The following is a 27,514-nucleotide window of genomic DNA, read 5'->3' as shown; positions in this document are numbered from 1 at the left end:
CCTTTTGACTATTCTGACGTCACCAATTTTTTTTACTTAAAATGCAAATATGTAGAATTCTACTTAATGAACATCTCAGAGAAAGAACACACACAAAAACTTATACAGTAATATAAATGGTGGTACTTACTGAGTTTTATGATATTTTGTTTTTCAGAAGGAAACAAATATTGAAACGAGAGTGAACATAGTGAACTTATCCTTTTTAATCCTTATATTTCAGCGTCAATATATATCAAACACTTTTTTTTTCGACCGGACTCGCGGAAGTTTATTTGAATGGTTTGATTTAATAGTTTTTCTTATCCGCCGTATGATATCCTGCAATTTTCATGAATATTTCGGTGGTTTTACCCCTCAAAATCCTACCGAAATAGCGTCCAAGTTAAAACTGTACAAGAAGGAAAGACACTGGTCAATATAAGTGCAACTTTGAAAAGTCAAAATTAAGTTGGAAGTTTGAAAACGTGGGGTTCGTAAGTATTCTAGAGATCTGTAAGTTAATGGCTTACTAATGCTTCCTAATACACCAATCATTTTACACATGTATAAAACAATAGTGAGATGTGTCGGGTTCATATATACAGTACCCATTATATGTAAATCATATTATATCAGGATAGTATCACAGGGGGCTAACTCAATGAAAATGGAATTTACCATACATATTTCGTATTTACTGGATGGACTGGTCAATATACTTAACGACCATATGATTTTTATCAGAAAAATCAAGATTTAAAAAATTATTAAAAAATCGAGGTAATTACTAATAAAACAGTAATTACCTCGATTTTTTAATAATTTTTTAAATCTCGATTTTTCTCACCGTAAATATTTCTTGGTTGGTAACATTGAAGTAAAATGTAAACGTTTGTGGTGATCCTTGGCCTGGATAACTGATATTCACAGCGAGTTCATGGGAAGAATCGGCTCCTATGATGTCGGGTTGCATCACAAACATAAGTATGTCGCCAAAATTGTTTTCATTGTGTATCGATCCGTTATTATACGGTATATTAGAAACATATTCTTTAATATGCTTAGAATTCAGCCAATTTCTGTTCCATTCAACACCTGGAAGATTGGACCCAGCTTTAGGAATTCCATTATGCTGTACTGCTGTTACGATCGTTCCGTCCTCACCTGGTCCAGAATATCGCTTTGTGGAAAATGACAGTTCGTAAAATACAGAGGACAGTGGAGGGATATCCCAAGTCAAGTATACCATACCTGTCCCACCTTTAGGTAGCAGTGAAGATGTCTGCCTGCTTGTGACATTTAGCTTCTTAACCTGCAATGTGTCACTTTAGATAAGTATTCATGATACTGCAATAATTAGTACCAGAAATTTTGAATTCCGAATCATGGGGAAGATGATTACTTAACATATTTTGCCAAAGAGTGGTTAAACATGGCAATACAGTACAGCTAATTTTTCATTAGACATAAAGTGTACCATGAATGATCTTTGTTATGGTTACTTATTGTTAGATAATGTTGTAAAAATGTACTGTGGAGAAATTATGTGATAATATTGCTTCGTTTTAGAGACATGCGCTGTTTCGCGGATGCACACCTGTACGCAACCTATCTAGCTATGACGTCACAAGTGTGTTATATCCGCCATATTGTACATACTCAAATTGTCAAACGAAGCATGGGGTAGCATGTAATATGGTGCAATATCACTTTATGTTAATATTTGATATTGAACTGTATGTCGTACTGAGGAGAGTTTGGTTGAGTGGCACAGTGATAACACATGGGTTATCCCCGTGTTCTCCGGTTTCCTCTCATAGTAAGACCCCTTGAGGACTTCTATCTGAGCCAACAATCTTGATTAATATAAGTTGAAATAACTTGTTTCGCAATTGTTGCAAAATAAAATAAGAAATTTTATACCATGTATATACAAGATCATTTAGGTAACCTATAACGGATACGAATTCTCCATTGTATACTTACAGGAATTATTGTGGTCGCTTTGAAATATTTTGTAGTAGTCATGGTTACCATGAAATCCACTTCAAATATTATTTCAAGAGGGTACATTTTACCGGGGATGGCTTGGTCCGTCATTTCTAAAATAACTTCTAACTCCACAATGTCGGCAGAAAATGAACTATTGCTATGATAAGCTCCTATATGGGATTATATAAGATTATGTTAAGATATATTTCAGGGTTATAGAGATAGCTGATAATCAAAAAGCAGTGCTATTTCTATAGCATTTAATTGCATTGGGAGTAATACAGGCAGGGGAAATAAATACAGCATTGTGCACCTAATTGGATACCCTTTTCTGCAGTTAGACACATGACCAATTAAATCTAAATAACTGTCTTCGCTAGGGGTCGCACCGAGACTTGCTTACTAGTCTTACGATCAACCGATCGAGCTAAAAAGAAGATTTCTCTTTCCGAGCGGTATAAAATGGTTATTATAGTAATTACGATAATATCATAAAAGAAGAAAACATCTTCACAGACGTCCCTGACTACAGCCTCCTGGGCGTCACTGATTATAGCTTCCCGGGAACGCAAATTGGCAAACGTCGCACCTCAAGTATACGACTGAAGTTTCGTTGTTGTAAATGCCGAATGCTATCCCGAGCTACTGCGATCCTTTATATTTAAATGGGATTTGCTTCATAGCTCATGTCAACCTTTTTCATTTTTAAATTGATACAAAATCAATATGAAAATGCTAACTGTAGTTTCGCATTCAAACAATATGTTAAAGTAATTAGGTTTATTCAAGAAAGCAATTTGTAGCACAATTACAATTCAAATTCAATTTACCTTTGTTTGGCAGGTAACCAAAATCTCTTACTCGAGTATCTGGCCCTTCCTTACAAAACAAGTCGTCATCTTCACTGTTGCCATTGTTTGTTGCTATGATATCTGTGAAGTGATCTCCAACAGAGACAACACGTACCGTAGCAATCCCGAGGAGTGGACTAGTGCTATTAAATACTAATTTGTACGCGGATAAAGGATTTCCAAATGTAGCCTGTAGGCGGAATGTTCTTACACTACTCGCTGTGAAATCAACGACGTCTTGGATATTCGTGGAGAAGTTAGATATGTTGGTTAAATGCTGCAATGTAAGACAACCGTAGATTGAGAAAATGCTCCACTCTGTATTATCTTCTCGATAATGAAATCTGATACTTGCATTGGCGAGGCGACCCTCTCAAACCTTCAAGATTTGGGGAACTTATTCCAACGCATTATCAAAACGCTGAACGATTGACCTTTTATCAAATTTTGAGTGAATTCATACCGTATTCATAACGGGTTGAACGCATGCATAACGTTACTACAATTACCCAAAACGTATCGATATGTTATAGATAACGTTTACCAACTTAATGAAGATCATATATGATGTGTCGAGGACGACCACAGTGCTTAATGGGTTTCTAACAGCAAACGTACTATACATATGGCGTATTTGGCCACGATTAGAGGAACTGGTGTATAAAGTGTGGCTCACGTGAGGAACCCGTCAGTAATTCTCAAGATTGTACATTGCAGGGACGTTAACAAAGAGATGTAGGATCCAGCAAAGCAAATGACTTGATTTGAAACAAAGTTAATTTACCTGCAATGGTCTCAACACAAGCATTGAAGTAATTTCTGTAAGTGTTTCGTTTTCTGATATTAAAGTTGCTTCAACAGCCGTGTCGAGTTATCGGAAACCTCTGTAATGCTTGCCATAATGTATTCTACAGCTAACTTGATTATGCAGTAGGAACATGGATCCCCTGTCACCGAAAGAGGAGTGGCGGTTGGATCGGCAGTAGCGCTTCCATACGTGGCACTGCATATCATATCTCCAAAGTCATAATGTGACTGGATGGAAACACGGGAAAGCTGAAGCGAAAACAAAAGAATACCGGACCAGAGAGCAAGTACATTTTCACCGAAATCTTGTAAAAGATTTAAAAACTGAGCACGATTAATGGATTCGCGTTTTAAAAATAATCGTCATGCGTCAAAAAATGCTTGCCTGCAGGTTTTTGAATATTTTATGTGTGTAAATTTATCTAATTTTCTCTGCACTTGCGTTTTTGCTTTTTTAAGATACAATGTATATTGACATCTCTTGTGGACTTAGATGGACTTGTCTTGCAGAACTGTTTTATATCCTCACATAATCGCTCTATCACAATAACATACCTTTCCATATGTCAAGTACAATGGACGATAGCTTTTTTTCTCTGCCATCAAAAAGTCGTCTTGAAATGGCAGGTATGCACCCGATAATATAACACTGACATCTGAAGGTGTCTCGAGATAGGTAGACGCATTTGGTGTCAGACCCAAAGGAACGTACAAAGTGTGTACTAAACTTTTTATTCTTCCAGGATATATATTGTTGTCGGTGTCTTCGTTGCATAGTTTGTAACGTGTACAATTCCAGTCGCCACTTGTTACACAATTTTCCGAGCTAACGTTCGGAAACACTGAAAAAATAATACAAATCTATTTACTGACTTCCGAAGTATACAGTAATTCCAACTTACAAATCGATAAATCGTTTTTTTCACAACATTTCGCTTACCTGTAGCACTGCAGGTGTATAAAGATATACGGTGATTTCAGTTTTTGTTCCCATGCTGTCTAGTTCTGTGCACCAGGCACAAAATCTACTTATGTAGTACATTTTTCTCATTTCAGTCAAGTAATTCTCGACCAATCATATTTCAGATTGAAATTTGTAATATGTCAGGAATTGATATTCGATCATTTCCATTACCGATACCAACTTGCAATAACACTTCATCTAGTTTTGATAGACGCAGTTGAAAGGTTATTAAAAATGGAAACAATAACGAACTTTTGAAATATTATGCATGTATTTTTATTTTGATATTTTTTTTTAAAGTTTTCACTAAAAGAAATTTTTCCGAATTATTTCAATTTATTTATGATGAATAAATGCCAGACGATAGTTCAAATCATTAAGGGTCAACCAACACTTAAACACTTAAAAAAAGAAGAACAACATTAAACCCAAACTAAACTTTAAAATCGTATTGGATCTACGATATCCATGTGTAAATTGTTTCCAGTTCTCAGGCATAGGACTCTGAATTTATATAAATAAATTGAAATGTATCCTTCATTGAGTTGTTTTCACTCTCACTATCGTAATTATAAAGAGATATCGACAGCTGTTTTCCTGAAACTTATAATAACGGTACCAATGGTAGTAACTTACCGATTTTCAATGTAAAAATCGAATTTCTCGTAATATTCAAGGTAAAAGAAAGTTTCATACGGTTTTTTTTTTTTTTTTTTTTTTTGTGAGCAACTATCATAGATACTATGCGTTTGATATAAAATTGACCCCATGAAGCATATCTGAAATCTAAAATGGAGCATGACATATACAAGTGTCTGTTTCATGTTTTTTGAAATTAATTCCCCATAATGCTTTAGAGATATTGACTGCAAAGGAAATTGACTAAGAGCAGGCAACAGCAGGCACTTAACAGTTTATACTTCAAAAATTCTCTCTCGCTAAAATTTGTAAAACTAAACTTATAATGTAATCATGAGCATGAAACCAATTCGTTAACACCACATACATACAATCGGGAGCCGTCGGCACTTTCCGTAAACGAGAAAATACTGTATTTTCTCGTTTACGGAAAGTGCCGACGGTTCCCGATTGCCAAGCTTTCATCTTCCTCGCCATTGTTTATTGATGCTGAAGAATAAAATCGTTCGTTCTCAATTTTACCTTTTGATATTTACGTATGTATGTCAAGCATTTATCAATTCATCAAGCATTTGATAATGAAACGTAAAAACACATCACCTCACCTGCCATATCCATCATTGGTTTCCAAGAAGGAAGCTATTCCGTAACGTTGTATAGGAGAAGTTTTAGCATGGCTTATATGCCTCGAAGGTTCGTTGTCAACGTCATTGTTGTCGTTTTGAAAAAAAAAAATGAAATGGAAAATCAATGGATTTTATACATAAATGTTGTCCTTTTTGTTTTCTAATGATTGCGATCATTAGGAATAATATGACAAAAAGAAACTATTAGGGGGCCCTCTACATGATTAATACCAACAATCTGGCGTTAAATTAACATACCTTTTACAAAATAATACACTGATTAATGACCCAGAAAGTTTCTTTGTTCTTAAAATTAAGGTAGACGGATGTAATGATCAATTTTTCTTGACTGACGAACGTTTCATATTGATGGTAGTTTATTTTTTAATTGAAAACGTCCATTACTCTGGTATGTCTCCGTCAAGGGACATAACCCATAGACTTTTATTAAGTGGCGAGGCTCAAGTGGGGTATTAGGGAGAAGGGAGAAGAACGTTGTTAGGTATTTTGCAATAAGAAAAAGATATTAGCACCTTTCAAAGCAAATTGGGCGTTTTATACAGTAGATTCATCAGTTAAATCAACTGCATCATACTGCTTTGTGTTGATACTTAAAAGGCAACATGGGAAAATAAAATAAGTTGAAAGAAATATCAAAATCTATATAAGGATGTGCAATTGTCTAAAATTTTAATCAGTAAGTTTTATAATTTGGGTGTTGCCTTTCAAGTAAAGCATCAATCAATTCCGTATATTCTGCCGTGTGTCACTTTTGAAATAATTAACGGCTGACCTCGGTGACTAAAGTCAACAAGCATCGTCTGCCAACTGGGATACCAAAGACACAAAACAAAAGACGTATAAATACAAACTAAGAGTAATGGACAGCAAAGCAACATTAATTAAACTACATTATACAGAGAGAAATGGTATGGTGGTATGGTGGTATGGTATGGTGGTATGGTGGTGTGGTATGGTGGCATGGTGGTATGGTGGTATGGTATGGTGGTAGGTATGGTGGTATGGTGGTATGGTATGGTGGTATGGTATGGTGGTATGGTGGTATGGTATGGTATGGCGGTGTGGTATGGTGGTATGGTGGTATGGTATGGTATGGTGGTATGGCATAATGGCATAATGGTATGGTGGTATGGTGGTATGGCATGGGTGGTATGGTATGGTGGTATGGTGGTATGGTATGGTGGTATGGTATGGTGGTATGGTGGTATGGTATGGTGGTATGGTATGGCATAATGGTATGGTGGTATGGTGGTGTGGTATGGTGGTATGGTGGTATGGTATAGTGGTATTGTGGTGTGGTATGGTGGTATGGTGGTATGGCATGGTGGTATGGTGATATGGTATGGTGGTATGGTGGTATGGCATAGTGGTGTGGTGGAATGGTGGTATGGTATGGTGGTATGGTATGGTGGTATGGTGGCGTGGTATGGTGGTATGGTGGTATGGTGGTGTGGTATGGTGATATGGTATGGTGGTATGGCATAATGGTATGGTTGTATGGTGGTATGGTATGGTGGTATGGTGGTGTGGTATGGTATGGTGGTATGGCATGGTGGTATGGCATGGTGGTATGGTATGGTGGTATGGTATGGTGGTATGGTATGGTGGTACGGTGGCATGGTGGTATGGCGGTGTGGTATGGTGGTATGGTATAGTGGTATCGTGGTGTAGTATGGTGGTATGGTGGTATGGTGGTATGGTGGTATGGTATGTTGGTATGGCGGTGTGGTATGGTGGTATGGTACGGTGGTATGGTGGTGTGGTATGGTGGTATGGTGGTATGGTATAGTGGTATCGTGGTGTGGTATGGTATGGTGGTATGGTATGGTGGTATGGTGAAATGGTGGTATGGTGGTATGGTGGCATGGTGGTATGGTATAGTGGTATCGTGGTGTGGTATGGCGGTATGGTGGTATGGTAGTATGGTGGTATGGTATGGTGTAATGGCATGGTGGTATGGTATGGTGGTACGGTGGCATGGTGGTATGGCGGTGTGGTATGGTGGTATGGTATAGTGGTATCGTGGTGTGGTATGGTGGTATGGTGGTGTGGTATGGTGGTATGGTATGGTGGTATGGTGGTATGGTATGGTGGTATGGTGGTATGGTGGCATGGTGGCATGGTGGTATTGTATGGTGGTATGGTATGGTATGGTATGGTATGGTGGCATGGTGGTATGGTGGTCCGACCATGTGGGTTTTCCCCGGGTACTCCGGTTTCCTCCCTCCGTAAAAACCCTGCTCTAGCTCATGTGTTTCCATCAATGACAATGACAATTGTTTATTATCATAAACAGTATAGTCCAGAGAATATGGACATTAACAAATGGATAACATTGAGACACGGTAAACATGATGGACATCGGTATTGTTAATTAATTATCTCATGTATATCAATAATACATTTAGCCAATGAAATAAGCTCATTTTGAGCTACGTAATTGAACAATGTATGAAATTTAAATGTATTTGGTCTATCATAATAATATCTAGGCATATATTTCCGTCTACTATTGAGTATAAGTTGTTGATCACAGTTAAATGACTAATGAAATTTCGATTGCATCAGTTCAACATGAAATGTTTCGTACTCATATACATATTTTTTATCGCGAGATGTCAATTGATATGATCCACAATCATATAATATTTGGAACATGTAGGATTCTATGACAGGTCGTTTGGATTTTTACCCATTTAGTTAAGATGTTTTTATTTAAATAAGAGATATATATTTATTGACAAACAACGAAATCTGTATTCGAATCAGAGATAGACTATATATGTATCTAAAATATAGATATCTGTTTTTTATGTATTAAATAGAGATATCTAAATTAAAGATAGAAATATCTAAATTTAAGATATAGAGGATATCTAACAGTGTCTTCAGAATTAGTCATACGAAAAAGTACGAGTTATCCCCCTTATGTAATGCCCGGATGAAGAAATAGAATAAAACACGCGACTGGCGAATGTTGTCACACAACTATCTAGGCCTATATCCCCGACATTTACATATTTAGGCCACCCTTTCTAAACTTTATGATATGATAAATGACACCAGGGGAATAATGAAGTGATAGAAAATAACAAAACATCGATAAAAATCGAAAAGAAGAATATTCTGGCCACCCAATATTGCCTGATAGGCTACGATTTCAGGATAAGGAAGCTGAGACGGGTCTCTTGATTGAGGGGAACAGACGATATTCGAGAAGATGGAGCAGAGCTAGTGGTTTCATTTATTGTGCAGTCTGCCAAGATGTCCGATCACCACATAAAGGACCTACGTCCTGGTATTAAGAATGTAAACCTCATGTTTATAGTGCTGGAAATAGGTAAATGTTTTGATTTTAGGCGGTGCTGGGTGAATTTCTTACCCCGGATTGAAAGACCGGGTTGTTATAAGAATAAATATTATATACACAGTTCACATAGTGTCAACACTTAAAAATAAGCTTAATTGCTTTTATTGGAACATATAATTAAATGACTTTACAGATGTTAACTGCTTGTGTTCCGTAAGCTGATAAAATATAAGTTTGATTTTTTGCCGTTTATATCAATTTAAGTATTACTATAACTGTTTTAACTAAAAAATTCCATAAAACTAAATAATAAAAAGAAATAGGTAAAATAGTATGACATGTAGCATGGTAATCATTGTTCGATCAATTGAAATGATTTATTTTCTAGACTTTACAAAATTCACAAGATATTTTTCTAAAGTTAATGTTTGAAGATAAATTAACATTTTCAACTAGCTAGAGGTCTCTCTAGCAATTTTTTTTTTTTGTTCTGACGCCAACCGACAGGCTGAGGGTGCTCATCATAAGTTTCTTTCTGTTCCTTAACATTGTTCGGAGTACATTTTATATGATTGAAGTGTCCCTGGGAACATATATTAGAAAAAGTAAGATTACAAATTATTGTTTAGTGAATTACTTTGTATGTTTCTGAAAAATTTTAATAAATGTATTAATAATTGCTGATATTTATTTTGTGTCTGTTAGGAAAGCCAACAAGAACAAAGGATGGCCATGATGTGCGTTCATGTAAAGTTGCAGACAAAACTGGAAGCATCAACATATCTGTATGGGATGAAACTGGCGACCTTCTACAGACAGGTGACATATGTCGCCTAACCAAAGGGTACGACTTCAATTTCTGGTATCTGTCTGTTTTTCACAAGAGTGGTATGCGTTTGTCCAGGATATGTCCTCCGAATAATTACATTATACATGTGTAAATGTGGAGGGTAGGAGGTCACCTTACTAGCTCAGGCAAGTTGGGAACTTCCCTTTAGCCTGGTGATAAGATTGTCCGCTTGCAGCTATATATTATAAAAATTACATAATCAGCCGTTTCCTTGTCTGGTCCTAAGAGTTGAAATGAAGAGTTCAGTTCACTATAGTCGTACATGATGTATAATACAATGACTTCATGACAATGTGTCATAAAAAAACATTCAGTAATACCACAGCAACAAATTACAATGTCATGCATTGAAGTAACATTACTTGGTAAAATACGGTAATGATGCAAAAAAGAGGGACAACAGATATGAGAAAATATTTTGAGTACTACTTTTGTGATGTAGAAGGAGGCTGATCATGAGGACCGAAACTCTTTGGGTGAGACTTGGCAAGCAAAAACCCAATGTTGGTAGGGTTTAGATCTCCCAATTTTGCTTTTTAATGGGGCAGATACCCTGCAGTTAGGGCATTACAAACTGCCCCCATTGCATGATTTGTAAAAGGCGACTAAGTTTTTGATTAGATTTGTTCTCTTTCTAAACAACTTTCTCCTTCCTAATGTTTCCCTTGAGACGGCCACACTTTCGGCCTTTGATTAAGTAAACACCTGTGAGGAAGCCTCAAGGCTTAGGGTTCTGTCCCCTGGTCGAGACACGCTTGTATTACCAAAGTCTATGGTAATGGTAGTTGCTACTCCTGCTTTGTGCTCAGCGTTTTTGAGAGTGAGACTACTGGTTCGCCCTTTGGCAGTAGAATGTTACTGGGTGGTGTGTCATGCTGGGTGGGGGCTGCGATGGCCAAGTAATTAAGGTGTCCCGACACTTTATCACTAGCCCTCCACCTCTGGGTTGCGGGTTCAAAACCGATGTGGGGCATGCACAGTTGCCAGGTACTGACTGTAGGCCGGTGGTTTTTCTCCGGGAATTCCGGCTTTCCTCCACCTTCAAAACCTGGCATGTCCTTAATTGACCCTGGCTGTTAATAGGATGTTAAGCAAAATAAACCGAAGTAATGCTGTGTCTTTGGCAGTATATGCTTCAGAGAAGTAGGACTGTGAATTTGAAGTCAGCATAAATTCAGCGCTGACGAGGAGACAAACATGAACATACTGCAGCCTCCCAAAGCATGAACATACCCATGCAGCCTCCCAAAACTCATATACATTAGGCCATGTATCCTGAATGACCTAAGCAGTTGATGGGAAGTTGATGAAAACAAAACAAATGGGGCATTAACAGCAATCACACAATAGAAATATGATTTAACAAGTATCCTTCATCACCTGAAATGGTAGTCATAAGTACCCAGTGTAATAGCTCTTGATTAATCATTTGAAGTTTTTATACTGCTTTAATATATCACAGCAGCATAGCTGTCTCAAAGTGGTTCACAAGTTATTATTCATAGTTATTGGGCATTAAGTAATCAGCTTATGTCTTTCTCAACTCCCCTGGGAGTATATGCAGCCAGAGGGTCCATTTTTTTCGCACTAACAGCTTACACACGACATTTCTTGCAGTGCCCTACCACGTAGTCATTAACAGCTAAGTTGACTGGAACACAGTGGCCTATAGTATCTTGTTCAAGGATACAACACAGTCTCCATGTCAGGACTCTAGTAAGCCTTCGGTCATGTAGCCTTGCGTCCTACCAATAGACCACAGTGTCTCCTCAAAATTACTTGATGTTCAATATACAGTACAATACTGCAACTTGTGATACTACAGTACACTGTACAATGCTGTCATGATCCAACTGAGAAAAAAATGGCAATGCTTAGTTTCAGTTTTCCAATACCTTTAGATAATTGTGTTTCCTGTGTGGTAAAATACCATACTCAATTACACAATTTTCATGAAAATTACAGAAGCTTCTTTCATATACATTTGGTGTTTAAAATACTAGAAATAGTTTGAAATCCTAGATGCATACTTTCCTGATAATGTTTTATCTATTTTGATTTTTTTTTTTGGAAATGAATATTTTAGCTAGACTTTTTCCATTGTTAATTGTTTCATGTGTACAAAGGGTAAAATAGATATGACTTTCTATCACTTTGCTGGTTTACAATGGAACACGGTTAATTTATGGGTATGGGCGTTGCTACATGTACTTGTATGTACATGTATATCTTTTCCAGAAAAAAAATCTGACTTTTAATGTCTTCTATTGTTTAGGTATGCCAATATTTGGAAAGGCTGTTTGACACTATATACTGGAAAAAATGGAGAAATTATCAAAATTGGAGAGTAAGTATATGTGTGCTGAAAAACTACAAGAATGAGAAAGAAATAATGAAAAGCACTAACAGTATTTCACCTCCAACCCTTGAAATGATATTTTTTTCTCCCTGTAAACATTTTGTTCCCACCCTTTTTAATGTTTTTGTAAGGTTTGTTATATAGACGCATTCATACTTCCTGCTTACTGATATATTGAGATCCATCAATCTGATTGGTTGATGGTTTGTACTCACTGGTGTCATTTATATCATGTCATCTTTGCTGAGTATAATGAATTGAAAATATTACTTATGTTAAAAAATATTACTTATGTTAAAAGCTACCTGAAGGTCAAACTTCTGGTCTGTTGGAGGTGAAGGTCAAATCCTGAGATCTGTTAAAAGTGTGGGTCAAATCCTCTGACCAGTTAGATGTGAAGGTCAAATCCTCTGACCAGTTAGAGGTGAAAGTCAAATCCTCTGACCAGTTAGATGTGAAGGTCGAATCCTCTGATCTGTTAAAGGTGAAGGTCGAAGCTTCTGAACTACGAGATGAAGGTCATATCCTCTGATTTGTTAAAGGTGAAGGTCAAATTTAAATCCTCTGACCTGTTAGAGGTGAAGGTCAAATTCAAATCCTCTGACCAGTTGGAAGTGAAAGACATATCCCATGACCAGTTATAAAGTCAAATCCTCTGACCAGTTAGAGGTGAAGGTCAAATCATCTGATCTGTTGTTGCCTGTTGGGAGGTGATGGTCAAATCATCTTATCTGTCAAAGGTGAAGGTCAAATACTGTTCTCTAACCTATTTTAGGTGAATGTCAATCCATATTATGCATTGTATATAATGTAATATGTGCTAGCTTGTGTGATCATTGACATCACTGACGTCACTCGGAGGACAAAACTCTCAAGAAAGGCCACCCCCATTATAAGACCATCTGACATAGATGGTCTCATAAGAGGGGGACCACTGTATATGCTAATTTATCTTCAATTTTTCTGACCTTATACATGTGTAATTTCATAAAATTGTAAAGTTGGAGTATTTGACAAGTTAAATGTCAACTTTAATTAAGAAAGCCAATGAGTATTAATTTGGTTAGATGCAGAAAACTATATTTTTTGTAAACATACATAACCTATACTCACTACTCAATGTTAAAATCATGAAGTTTGAAGTACAATAAAATATAAGTAGAGCTAAAGTATTGCTGGCCCCTAAGGTTCCAAGTGCCTATCGTGAGTACCGGGGTATCCACTGTAATATACTCTAAAGCAGCAGATGATACCATCATAATACCATCAACAATATGCTGAAACAAGATCCTTTGAAATTCAATAAGATTGAAAATTGTATTTCTTTTTCAGATTTTGTATGCAGTTCTCAGAGGCTCCCAATATGAGCGAACCTGTACCAGATGCTGTACAAAAGGTTTGTCCTATCTAACTACATCAAAGGAAATTAAGAGGCCAAATTTTACTCAACACCAACTTTTCCAGGAACTTGCTTCTTTATCAGAATGGAGCTTTTTGCTAAAAGGAGCAGATTTTGTTTTAAAGAGCAGAGAACTTAGAATCTTATTTCAAATTTCAGATTGATTTAATTTTAATGTAGAGTCCCATACATTTGTATATATATTTTCTTTAAATTCTTTGGATCACAATAAAAAAATCCTTTGGTGCAGAACATGAGATAGTGAGCTAGATACTTTATTGATCAATCATAAGAGATAACTACCTAGTTTTATATTGAACAGGAAGGACAGCCGCCGGGTCAGAGAAAGTCACCTACTGAAGGTGGGGACAAAGGACTTCTCCCTAATCCCGGGGGACCACCAACCAATCAAACGCCACCAAGTGGCAGGGGTGAGTTGCCTCTATCAAAGAGTAGGGATATTAAGTATCTTCAGCGTAATTTGATTTCATTTTTGGTAAGACTTTGCTCTGATGCTTCATTTTCCTTTAAGTGAAGATAGGAACAGGTCAGACAGTCTCAATTATTTAAGCAAAAACTGATAGTGTATGTTTCAATTGGGTTCTTTTTTTCTTTTTGGTTAAGTTAGAATTTAAGCCTATCACCATCAGATGTCACCATTTCTCAAAAAGTCCTGTATGTATCTCTTTCAAATTAGATATGTTGGTTGATCCCTTGTCTGTGCACATCAAATTTGAAAAATGGTCAGAAACAAATTGGTTGACAGGTGGCCATTTTAAATTTTGACAGGTTAAAGTTTGTAAGTGTTATTTCTCCATAAATATTGTATGCATTTCTCAAATTTAATTATTCATATTTGTACTATTGAATTTTGAGACTGATTAGAAACAAAATGGCTGACAGGCATATATGGTATCTTTTAAAAAGCTGGTTCACACATCTCATGGACTCATGGACAGATTTATTTTATTGATGAAGAAGTTAAGGTGAGGTGGGGAGTATAATAAAGTGAGCTCCTGGTCAATTTGTTTTTATTATCAAAGAGTTATTAAAAAGGAAAGAAGGGAAATATGTTTTTATTATCAAATAGTTATTAAAGAGGAAAGAAAGGAAACATATTTTATTATCAAATAGTTATCAAAGAGGAAAGAAGGGAAATATGTTTTTATTATCAAATAGTTATTAAAGAGGAAAGAAGGGAAACATGTTATATTATCAAAGAGGAAAGAAGGGAAATATGTTATATTATCAAAGAGGAAAGAAGGGAAATATGTTATATTATCAAAGAGGAAAGAAGGGAAATATGTTATATTATCAAAGAGGAAAGAAGGGAAATATGTTTTTATTATCAAAGAGGAAAGAAAGGAAACATGTTATATTATCAAATAGTTATCAAAGAGGAAAGAAGGGAAAATGTATTTTTATAATAGTTATCAAGGAGGAAAGAAAGGAAACATATTTTTATTATCAAATAGTTATTAAAGAGGAAAGAAGAGAAACAGAGAAAAGATCAGTCTATTATAGGACCAGCAATACTGTTGTTTCATGCCTTATCAGTCAACAGTCAAAACTCTTCCCCGAGGTATTGGGACCAACCCGATGAACTGTTTCCCAAGGCTGCAGGGGGAGAGTTTAACTGTTGACCGATAAGGCATGAAACAGCTGTTTAGTTACCTGTCAGAATAATCCACAAGATTTCACTTGTATGCTATTTTATTAGGCTGAGGAATATGTAAAAAGTCTTCTGTAAACTCTTACTCCAAAGTTGAGGTTCCTTTGGCCTCGCAATACACTGTAAAAATTCATACAAACCCTTTTATGACATTTCATGTGGTAGCCGAATCCCTATTTTCGATTAGATACAACAAACCCTGATTGGAAATTTCTTGAACCTTTCTGACTTCGAATCTAGAGAGCATAGCCAGAGATACTGTTTACAAATCACGATCAGAAAGACGCTTCATCGTAATCATTTTGGTGTTTGGGCGCGTGCGGATGTTCCTCGCCAGTCAACAGTCAAAAATATTGACCGGTCAACAGTTGAACTTGAAAATACTCAATTTACATTAAATGGTGGGAGATGATTCCTCTGGGATCTCTTGTTGGGAAGTGAAATGTATATATAAACCAAGTTTACATGTACTTCCAAGTTAAAATATAACATCAATTTGAAGTGTTAATTAATTTTTGTTCTATTTCAGGAAATCCTAATTATCAAAATCAAAGACCACCACGGCCTTTCATACAAGGTCAAGGTCAAGGTAGAGGCATGCCTCAAGGTCACGGTGGAAACATGGCCCCTATGAATGGGCGAGGAGGGCGGGGCATGAGAAGATGATTGACATCTTGATACTAGTTCTCATTGTATAATAACACTTCGATAAATTCTCCTTGAAAAAGTATCAAACAAGATTGCCAAACAAAAATTTATGAAATGTAATTTATACAGTGTAAAGTTTTTGTTGTACTGAATCTCTATGTAATTAGAAGCAAGGTTATTTGCTTTAGAGTGGAAACAACTGCATCTAATATTATTGATATTTTCATCAAGCATATATAATGTTTTTTTTTTGGCAAATATACCGGGGATTTTTGTTTCAGTTTGAGTACATACATTACATTAATGCTACAAAATATATACAGAGACTGTCTTGTTGAAAAGGCCACCTGTGTATAACAAAAACCTGTCTAAATAGACCATCTGTTTTGGTTCCCAATTTGTCATGAATATTTAAATGAAGCCAACCTGTCTATAAAAACACTTTTCTGGGATTCTTTGAGTGGCTTTTATAGACAAGTCTGACTGTATACCATGTCATGTATTTGCTCACTGCTGTGCTAAAAAAATCTTCACATATATACTGTATTTTTCAGTAAGTAAGTCTTGTCCACAAATACCGCAAACAATTAAGCCCTTTCTTAATTGATAGAATTTCGTTTTCAGAACAGTCCAGAATTTGGTTCACAAACAAATTGTCCCATAACTTTATGGCTAAAATTTGCATTCAGGAATGAGGCTCATTTGGGAATAAAAGGGTGAAAGTTGAAGTGAGCAAATATTTTCATGTAAAATAACTTGACATACAATGTTGATACTTAGTAGATATGTGATTGTGTTCACACTCTGTTTTCTAGAGTGTGATATGTATGATGCAGTAAAGGTGGGGCTTTAAGAAATTTATAATGTGCTTTGAATTTAAATGAAATTGTTCACCCAAATAATAATTAATTGTCACTATGGGCATCCATTTCTCTTCCCCAGCATTCCACTTCTCTTCGAGAAGCTTGAAAAACAGGCTGGTCTGTGCTGTCGTGGTTGTGTCCTTAGGCAAGGCATTTTACCCTAATTGCTCTGGATGGCATGCAATGGACCTCCCCTATTTTATTTACTAAAGTAGTCACCAACTACTACAAGTTGACTCTGCTTCAAAATGACCTTGGCTATTGATGGGGCGATAAACCCAGCAAGCAAACAAACATGCCTACCACTAATGATTTAGATACACACTTGTACACCACTAATGGCCATTTAGTACATTCACATTAAAAGCAAACATTGCCTTTGTGAAAGTCATGTGCAATATTAATTATGTATGAACAAAACTTATGAAATGATACATGAAATATTCATGCATGTATAAACAAAGATCTCAAACAAATATTTGACCCCATCCGTTTGAAATTTACCCCTTTGGTCTTAATTTTATAACATCATTTCACAATTTGTCCAATTCACTCCAGTCACACTGCCTAGAGCCTGAATTTTGCACTTTTTACTTTCCCCCCCTTTGGTATATATAGCCGACGCTAAATATATGTATTTCAGTAAATATTTTTTTCAGATCAGTCAAACCTGGAGGATTTAAATAAGACAAAAACTTTATGCGAGAATGGATACATGTAAAACTGCCTGTACCTTCATTTATATTTGAATATTTTGGCTGATGGCCGACCTAAACTTTTTGTACTTCAAGTTTCATGAAAACATAATGAAATGAAAGGTGTGATGATAGTGTTTGTGGAATATGTTACTGATTCTGATTTCAATTGTAAGGTCATTTATCACAGGGATGAAGTTCAGCAATTTTTGTCATGGATAAATCCTTGTTTTGCATTATGAATATAAACAGAAATCATATACACTGATATCTGTATTTTTGTCATGTTTGGATACAAATTATTTGTCAATGTTGTGAGCCTCATATTGAAGGAGGAACTCGAGGATGTTTTAAGTTTTTCTATTCTCTGACTATATAGGGCTGTGTACCCAAGGGCTGGTCTCATTTGGTTAGTTTATATCGATGATGAAGCCCTATAAAGTAAACAAGACAAGCGGCTTTTGCAAAATGGTCAAAATCGGCTAGGGTTAGGGTGAAAGAGTCCGTCATTGCCATGGCTGCCATTCATGATTGTGGCTTTAAATTGATTGAGCATCCACCTTATTCACCTGATCTCGCTCCATCAGACTTTCATCTATTTCCAAAACTGAAAACGGTTATTTCAGGCACACTAACCGTAAACCCTAACATACAGTGGACGACTTTCTAAACAGCCAAGAAAAGGAGTTCTATCAAAGTGACATTGAGGCCCTTAAACACCGCTGGCAAAAGTGTATAGATACTGAAAGGGATTATGTTGAAATATAATACAATATGTCCGTCAAAATTCAAATCCTTCAATATGAGGCTCACAACATGTCAATCTAAACAGAATCAGGGTCGTCTCGTATATGAAGATATAAGGATTTACCAGTAGTTTTTCCAGCTTTTATGTGTCCAGGACTTCATCAATTCACACTATCTTTTCTTATTTGGTGTTATGACCCACATCAATTCACGCTCTCTTTTCTTATTTGGTGTTATGACCCACATCAATTCACACTACCTTTTCTTATTTGGTTTTATGACCCACATCAATTCACGCTCTCTTTTCTTATTTGGTGTTATGACCCACATCAATTCACGCTCTCTTTTCTTATTTGGTGTTATGACCCACATCAATTCACGCTCTCTTTTCTTATTTGGTGTTATGACCCACATCAATTCACACTATATTTTCTTATTTGGTGTTATGACCCACATCAATTCACACTATATTTTCTTATTTGGTGTTATGACCCACATCAATTCACGCTCTCTTTTCTTATTTGGTGTTATGACCCACATCAATTCACACTCTCTTTTCTTATTTGGTGTTATGACCCACCACCACCACCACCATTTCCTGTCTCCCTAATATTTTTTATAAATGTGGCCTTTGCATCGGTAAATATCTGGAATGTAATTGAAATTGTTTACAGTACTCTGACAAATAAGTGCACCTCCATATTTTTTAAGAAAAGAGGATGGATCCACTAATTGAAACACATGAAAACATCCTTACCTTCCTTTGAAGTTTTTTATTTTCCATCCAGATTTCCTGTGGAAACTTTTTTTCTGTACATAGTTCATTAAGCACACCGTTTTGGTGTTTTTGTTAGTACACAGTGCACTTATTAGGTAAAATACGGCAATCATCATTATCATTGTGAATTATTCGTTACTATGGAAATAAAGATTGAATACACAATTTGTACACTGTCTTCCGTTTTAAGATGTTTACTACTATAATGGCCTAAATGTTGCCCACATGAATATGAAAAGGGTATAATTACTAGCTGCATTGATTCTGTTCAAACAACAATAAAATCCAAAACGAAAGGTAAAAATCTTTTTTATTGGAAAAAAGCAAAATATATTAACAGGGATAAATCACAGGGAAATCTTGGCTAAAAAAACAACATACAATATGGAATGATAAATTCTAGGTACACTCACAAACTCCTATTTAACATCTGATTATAGGTGTTAATCACGGTCATTTGTTAAAGAGATAATGCCCTATACATCATGTATATTATATAATTGGTCTTTGACTAATGAGTGTGCTAAACAATATTTATAGATTATGTCATGAGCATGCTAAACACCTACAGTATGACCATATGATCACTGTGGTAACATCATCTAATACATCCCAATGTAAAATTAAAACACAGATTTAGCAGTTCCAAAATATATGTTACAGATGTCACAGATTTTGCATTCATTTATATGATGGATGAATCACAGGGGCTCATCCTATGGCTTTGTATATGCTAGAGTTTTCTGTTGATGACAAGGTTATGAGTCATCGAGTAAACAGAAGACTTGAGCAAATATGAAAGTCATACAATAGTGATATGCCCCTAGTATGGATGAGCTAGGCTTATCAAAGTTCATGTTGTCATGGTTTGCTGACAAACTAACATTAACCCAGATCTTCATTACAAATCACAGGGATTATGTTATAACAATTGATATTAATGGTTGTCGTATCTAGTGTAATCATACCAGTAAAACAATTGACAAACAAATTCATCCATAAAGTGTAGACAGAATTTTCTTTGACCCAACACCAGACATACACAGTTGTAAGCCATTTTGATGGACAGCTATATTGAGGTCTTTGCCTCTGGTGTTTGGTCAGAGGAAGCTGGGCAATAGTCGTTATGGGAAGCTACTAGGATAGAAAGTCTTCGTCCACTGTATATATTTCTCTCGGTACAATTACGACAGGAAATTCAAATCTATATCTTCGGATCACCAACACATAGTGTATATGATACATTGTGCTAATAAATAGATATATAACTTAGCAACACAAATGACGAAGGAAAACAAGTTGTCTTCCTTCGTCATGTGTTGCTAAGTTATATATATATATACATGTATATATAGACCTTCAAAGATGAACATGAATTCTTGGATATGGTATTTTCTGCAGATGTAAAATGATATAAACTTAAGTAAAATCACAATCATTCAACCTTTGATACATTCAATACATTATCTAGACACAACATGCATTATTGTATGTGTATCTTTATGTTAGTTATGATAGAGATCATTAATTTGGTGTAAAAATAAAACAATGTAACCTAAATAGACATGAATTGTAATTCCAAATCACAAAAATAATTGAACTACTAGGTATCATAAAATCATACATTTTTGGCCTAAACACCCACGTGAAGACGCGGACAAATAACAGCAGTGCTGTGTAGTAATCTAGCAACAAATAATAGGTTTAACGATCCTTTGGTTAATTTCATATGAAATCAGCCAACATACTTAACAAATAAACAATTTATTTAACAATAGTAAAACAACTCGTAATAATCACTAATGTTGACATGGATGAAAGCATGGACAGGAGTCTTACTGCGGGAGGAAATCGGAGAACCAGGAGACAATCAACATGGTCAGGTGACCCCATATAACAGTGTTCCTTTTATTTTCCCGTTAAATTCGAGAGTCAAACCCACGTCACTTCTGGAGAAAGGGAGTGTGTTACCACCGAGTCACCTGATCACACATTCAATAGTTAGATATATTGATTATATACATTTTAGATTTAAAAAAAAAAGTTCAAAATACTTAAATAGTAATATGACCGAACACATTTTCACTAGAATCATCCTACATGATAGCATGAGACCTACACTGTGTATATCCTACAAACTGGAATGCATAAGTGAGGATAAAGAAAGTTCCTACTGGAAAATGTGTTGATACATCTGTGCAGTGTAAAAAAAAACACACAAAAAAAACACCCATTCAGTGTAAGAAAAATGTTTTTGGATACACCTGTCCAGTAGGATACACCTGTCCAGTAGGATACACCTGTCGAATGTAAGAGAAAATGTGTGGACACAACTGTCCAGTGTAAAGAGAATACATAAAGATATACATGTAGAGTGTAAGAGAAATTATATCTTACACAAAGATGCAGGTTTTTCCTCAATCACAACTTCAAATTAAATATATTCATTAATATTGCAATGCCCAACTAGACCGTGTCATTCAAAGGATTGTATATGACTAATTTCCATATCCATTTATGCCATCAATATTGTAGCCATCGAGAGACCAACCAGTGCCCCACCAAAATGGCTTTTCTATTTCAAATTCGCTCATTATTATTATGCTTAAATAATTAATTTAATCATGCTTTAGTAACATGACTGTATCAAAGTGGTATACATGCTATGAAAGAAAATAATATGGCAAATATAACAAATGAAAATTCAAATCAATCACAGATTCATAATTCTTAAGTAAAACATTTTTTCAATAAGTGGTATGTAAAATGTATTAAATTGAATACAACTTGTTCATACCCGAACAATTTTTGTGAAATTTGACTGCATTAATTTCTTGTAAAATCATTAAAAAATATCTTTCTGCATACTGGAATCCTTATTTTTTTGGTTCTTAGTCTGAGCACCTGGGTCCTGGAGTCTGCTGAACCTCTACATGGTTCTCACCTCACAGAACAGAAGTTTTTGGTTAATGGTTCCAATCAACATTTGATTTCCATAAAGGGAGGCAACTGTGGACGAATAAAGCACACTCCCATCATTGGCGTAGAGCTCTGTTGTTTTAGACAGGATTCCATCAGTTAGCTCAAAGTGTAAAACCTAGCAAAGTAAAACCAACCAAACAGAGTTACACATGTAAATAGCGGTTTCAGGAATAGATTAATTTTGTTAAATTAATTTAAAAAGTTCATGCATGAAATTATTTCTAAATATCATTCTTATAATGTCTTAAGGTTTGAAAACAAAATTAGTTAAGTCGGCATTAGGAACCATAAAATCAACATTAACAGCAGGGTAACAGAACTTCTTTAAATGTGTTTACATCACCATTTTTATTTCTTAAATTTTGTATAAAAATTCTCTCTACGTTTTTTCACTAAAATTAACACCTGCATATATACATGTCACCCTTTAAAGCCTCCAGAGAGGCAGATCTCCCTAGCTCATTGCACATTCAAAGTATGAGAGGAAATCTAAATTGCCTGAACAATTTTGCGACATCTTTGTTGCAAGTAGATAATGTTCCACAGGAACTCGGGTTATTACTAACATGTTGTGACATTAAATTTGACAACAATGTTTAAAACAATTTTTTTTTAAATACAGTAATTAACTTAAATATTCAAAAACGTTTTAAGAAATTTTATAGAGAAGGGCTGTATTTAATGAATCATGAAAGGACCTCAGGTTATTACTAACATGTTGTGATATTAAATTTGACAACAATGTTCAAAAGATTTTTTTTTTTTAAGTCAGTAATTAACTTTAATATTGAAAAAAGTTTTATAGAGAAGAGCTGTAATGAATCATGAATGATAGTCACTTGAATTCTGCGCCCAATATACATAACTAACTACTTTTATGCCGATGTTTTTTTCATCTTTATTGCTTTTTTCACAATAGATATGCAGTATATTGTAAACTTCTGAAATGTTCCTATATGCATTGTCAAATTATCTCCCTTTCTTTTTTAATAAAAATCACACAATTATCAATTAACTAAATTTGTACTAACTACTAGTCCGGCATAAAACAAACTTCTATATGTTTTATTTTCTTTCTGACCGAACTGAAATCTGGATTTTTGCGGTAGATAAAGATTCTTTATCGCTAGAGTACAATTAAACATGGCGACGGTACAAACAGTGGTACTGACAGCTACGATTTAGGAAAGGCATAATCAGGTTTCATGTGAGTAAATCTTGCAGACGGATATGACCAGTGTTTGTTCTTGAAGTAAAATTGGACCCGAATCTATGGGCTGTAGGAAGCGAAAACCCATCGTACAATGTATACAAATCAGTTCCATTTCATCAATCGTAAGATTTTTTAAACCACCCACTAAATTGTCCATCATGACAAGTAGTAGCACGTTTTCAAAAAAAATTGATGGATGACAGAAACGTAGTAAAAATTTTGCATGCCCAGCCTATCTGTGACACATATCCTATTAGAAATGTCTATGTGTGATAGAGCTACATTACCACAGCTAACGGAAAAAGAACACATTTCCATATGTCATTAGCTGACCATTTTGTACCATGTGGTTTGGAATTGTTCAACCAACCAGTCTTACCTGTGATGCACTGGGTAAATGTGGATCCTCCAATGTGTGGGCGGTCTTAAAGAGGATTGGCTGGGCCCCCACCAATAAATGTCCAGTCAGGGGATTGATGGTCGGGTTATCTGCAGATGTGTACAACTTCACTTCCTAGTCAATGAAAACACGAGTAAATACTTATAATCACGTTTAATCAGAAATATGAAAAAACACCAATAATCCATTGAAAACATATGTTTTCACTCACTAGACAAGAGGTCCATAGGGCCTGAATTAAATAAATAATTGGTTTATTGTGACCATCTAGAATTTTTTATATCCCTTAGACAAAGGTTTTAAAAATACCAACACATGGTTGAGAGCAAAACTTGCAATCAAGAAACTTACTGTCATGTGGTACAATATAAGCCTGTCACATTAAAAAATTATATAATCATAATATTGTATCAACAATCCGCTAACTTCTTTGTGAGATTGGTCCTTTAATAATAGAATATCATCTTTGATAATCTAATACTCCAGGGGGGCTATGTTCACTTTCACTCTCTGTACCCCTGGGATATGTCATGGAAAATTAAAGGCATGCGACTGAATTTGTCTGATTTCAGGAAAACAAATCCTGACAAATCATTAATTTCTTTTACAATCAAATTTCTGTTGATAATTACAGACAAGTTACGACCAAGGTCAAAGCCAGCCAGTTTAATGACATGTTGACCTTGAGATTCGTTAGATGTAAATCATAGAATCAAACTAGTCCTTGAGTTATATCAACAGGATGGCATTGACCGAGTCTTTATTTTGTCATACAAATGTGATCCTAGCTCCCGGAGTATCTAAGATGCTGGTATAATTTTTATACGCGGAGTAACTAAGATGCTGGTATAATTTTTATACCCGGAGTATCTGAGATGCTGGTATAATTTTTATACCCGGCATATCTGAGATGCTGGTATAATTTTTATACCCAGAGTATCTAAGATGCTGGTATAATTTTTATACCCGGAGTATCTGAGATGCTGGTATAATTTTTATACGCGGAGTATCTGAGATGCTGGTATAATTTTTATACGCGGAGTATCTAAGATGCTGGTATAATTTTTATATGCGGAGTAACTAAGATGCTGGTATAATTTTTATACCCGGAGTATCTGAGATACTGGTATAATTTTTATACCCGGAGTATCTGAGATGCTGGTATAATTTTTATACCCGGAGTATCTGAGATGCTCGTATAATTTTTATACGCGGAGTATCTAAGATGCTGGTATAATTTTTATACCCAGAGTAACTAAGATGCTGGTATAATTTTTATACGCGGAGTATCTGAGATGCTGGTATAATTTTTATACCCAGAGTAACTAAGATGCTGGTATAATTTTTATACCCAGAGTAACTAAGATGCTGGTATAATTTTTATACGCGGAGTATCTGAGATGCTGGTATAATTTTTATACCCGGAGTAACTAAGATGCTGGTATAATTTTTATACCCGGAGTAACTAAGATGCTGGTATAATTTTTATACCCGGAGTATCTGAGATGCTGGTATAATTTTTATACCCGGAGTATCTGAGATGCTGGTATAATTTTTATACGCGGAGTATCTAAGATGCTGGTATAATTTTTATACCCGGAGTATCTAAGATGCTGGTATAATTTTTATACACGGAATATCTGAGATGCTGGTATAATTTTTATACCCGGAGTATCTGAGATGCTGGTATAATTTTTATATAAGACACGGTCCTTTTACCTGTACAAATATAAGCTGCCCTGCATTTCCCTGTCTCTTGAACGCTTTGATTGCACCGTTGATAGAGGTAGCCATGTATAAGTACCTGTATTATATATTGAAAAACAATTCCAGATTTAGGTATAGTTACAATACTGTTACAAACTCAAAAATCAACCAGTATATGGACTTTCAACTCTGAACTTTGACACAACATCCTTTCATTTTGTGATAGAGATAAGTATATATATGCAGAATTATTGCAAATCAATTTTAAAATAATTATATTTTTTGTTAAGAAATCAAAATGAAAAACGACTGTCAATATACATTATATTGGGAATATAGATCATATTGTAGTTAGGAATACACTTCTTTGTCATGTTTGGGAGACTTCTCTAATTTTTCTGTCAACATGTACAGCATTCTTCTGATATTTCTCTGATTTTAGTCTATGTAGGGCCATGTTGTAAACTAGGCATTGTCTAAATATGTTACCCTGGTTAAATAAAAGATATTATTATTATTATTATTATTATGTAATGCCTAGATTTCTGTGATTTTTCAGTCCATGTCATGCCTAAAATTTCTGTGATTTTCAGCCCATGTCATGCCTAGATTTCTGTGATTTTCAGCCCATGTCATGCTTAGATTTCTGAGATTTTTCAGCCCATGTCATGCTTAGATTTCTGTGATTTTTCAGCCCGTCATGCTTAGATTTCTGTGATTTTTCAGTCCATGTCATGCCTAGATTTCTGTGATTTTTCAGTCCATGTCATGCCTAGATTTCTGTGATTTTTCAGTCCATGTCATGCCTAGATTTCTGTGATTTTTCAGTCCATGTCATGCTCAGATTTCTGTGATTTTTCAGTCCATGTCATGCTCAGATTTCTGTGATTTTTCAGCCCATGTCATGCCTAGATTTCTGTGATTTTTCAGTCCATGTCATGCTCAGATTTCTGTGACTTTTCAGTCCATGTCATGCCTAGATTTCTGTGATTTTTCAGTCCATGTCATGCTCAGATTTCTGTGATTTTTCAGCCCATGTCATGCCTAGATTTCTGTGATTTTTCAGCCCATGTCATGCTTAGATTTCTGTGATTTTTCAGTCCATGTCATGCTTAGATTTCTGTGGTTTTTTAGTCCATGTCATGCTTAGGAGATTTCTCTGATTTTTCAGTCCATGCCATTCTTAGATTTTTGTGATTTTTCAGTCCATGTCATGCTTTGTAGATTTCTCTGATTTTTTAGTCCATGTCTTGCTTCAGAGATTTCTCTGATTTTTTGTCCATGTCAAGATTGGGAGATTTCACAGACTCCCTGTTCTTGATGAAGGCATAATATATGACATATTTTCCAGTCATATTACTGACAGACTGCTATTAAGTTCCCACCATCTCCAACATATGACTTACGTTTTGTCAAGTGATAATGCCAACCCATTTGGCATTAAATAGCCTTCTTCCACGGTTTCGTAATAACTCCCATCAAAGTAGGAAATACTTCCAAGTGGTAACATTAGATAAATCTCAAACGCTCCCCAAATTTGACTTCGGGAACTTAAGAAATTTGTGAAGTAGAATGAGTTTTCCCCCGTCACAGCCACATCATTAATACTGAAATAAATAGAGGATATCTAACAGTGTCTTCAGTAATACCAAATATATAGAGGATATCTAACAGTGTCTTCAGTAATACCAAATATATAGAGGATATCTAACAGTGTCTTCAGTAATACCAAATATATAGAGGATATCTAACAGTGTCTTCAGTGATACCAAATATATAGAGGATATCTAACAGTATCTTCAGTAATACCAAATATATAGAGGATATCTAACAGTGTCTTCAGTAATACCAAATATATAGAGGATATCTAACAGTGTCTTCAGTAATACCAAATATATAGAGGATATCTAACAGTGTCTTCAGTGATACCAAATATATAGAGGATATCTAACAGTGTCTTCAGTAATACCAAATATATAGAGGATATCTAACAGTGTCTTCAGTAATAC

The 27,514-nt window shown here is 35.4% G+C and overlaps 3 protein-coding genes across 4 annotated transcripts; 1 reads left to right on the top strand and 2 right to left on the bottom strand.

Moving 5' to 3' along the window:
• Nucleotides 1-2,394: 2,394 nt before the first annotated feature.
• LOC117320911 lies at nt 2,395-6,067 on the bottom strand. 2 transcript variants are annotated; one of them, XR_004531179.1, is made up of 4 exons: nt 5,841-6,067; nt 4,188-4,474; nt 3,610-3,881; nt 2,395-3,102 (listed from the first exon to the last, which is right to left on the bottom strand). XR_004531179.1 is itself a non-coding variant. In XM_033875392.1 (3 exons), exons 1-3 carry the CDS (start codon nt 5,854-5,856, stop codon nt 3,669-3,671), a joined length of 516 nt encoding a protein of 171 aa, XP_033731283.1. In that variant the 5' UTR covers nt 5,857-6,067; the 3' UTR covers nt 2,395-3,668. The 2 variants fall into 2 exon arrangements, 1 of the variants encoding a protein (XP_033731283.1); XM_033875392.1 differs by having other exon boundaries at nt 2,395-3,881.
• A 2,725-nt stretch (nt 6,068-8,792) lies between these two features.
• Nucleotides 8,793-18,054, top strand: LOC117320910 (SOSS complex subunit B2-like). Its single transcript, XM_033875391.1, has 6 exons — nt 8,793-9,222; nt 9,898-10,036; nt 12,318-12,389; nt 13,734-13,797; nt 14,123-14,231; nt 16,002-18,054. Exons 1-6 carry the CDS (start codon nt 9,147-9,149, stop codon nt 16,136-16,138), a joined length of 597 nt encoding a protein of 198 aa, XP_033731282.1. The 5' UTR covers nt 8,793-9,146; the 3' UTR covers nt 16,139-18,054.
• A 1,152-nt stretch (nt 18,055-19,206) lies between these two features.
• On the bottom strand, nt 19,207-27,112 carry LOC117320909 (serum paraoxonase/arylesterase 2-like; the record flags this gene model as incomplete). The annotated part of the gene is given in 4 exon segments (XM_033875389.1): nt 19,207-22,300; nt 23,778-23,912; nt 25,518-25,602; nt 26,912-27,112. Coding segments are annotated over 4 exon segments (589 nt in total), but the record flags the coding sequence as incomplete, so codon positions are not given.
• Between the last annotated feature and the right edge of the window lie 402 nt (nt 27,113-27,514).

This window comes from Pecten maximus, unplaced genomic scaffold (assembly GCF_902652985.1).
Source record: "Pecten maximus unplaced genomic scaffold, xPecMax1.1, whole genome shotgun sequence".
NCBI classification, from domain to species: Eukaryota; Metazoa; Mollusca; class Bivalvia; order Pectinida; family Pectinidae; genus Pecten; species Pecten maximus.
Note: the sequence above shows the minus strand (reverse complement) of the source record. Positions and strands in the feature narration are given on the sequence as shown.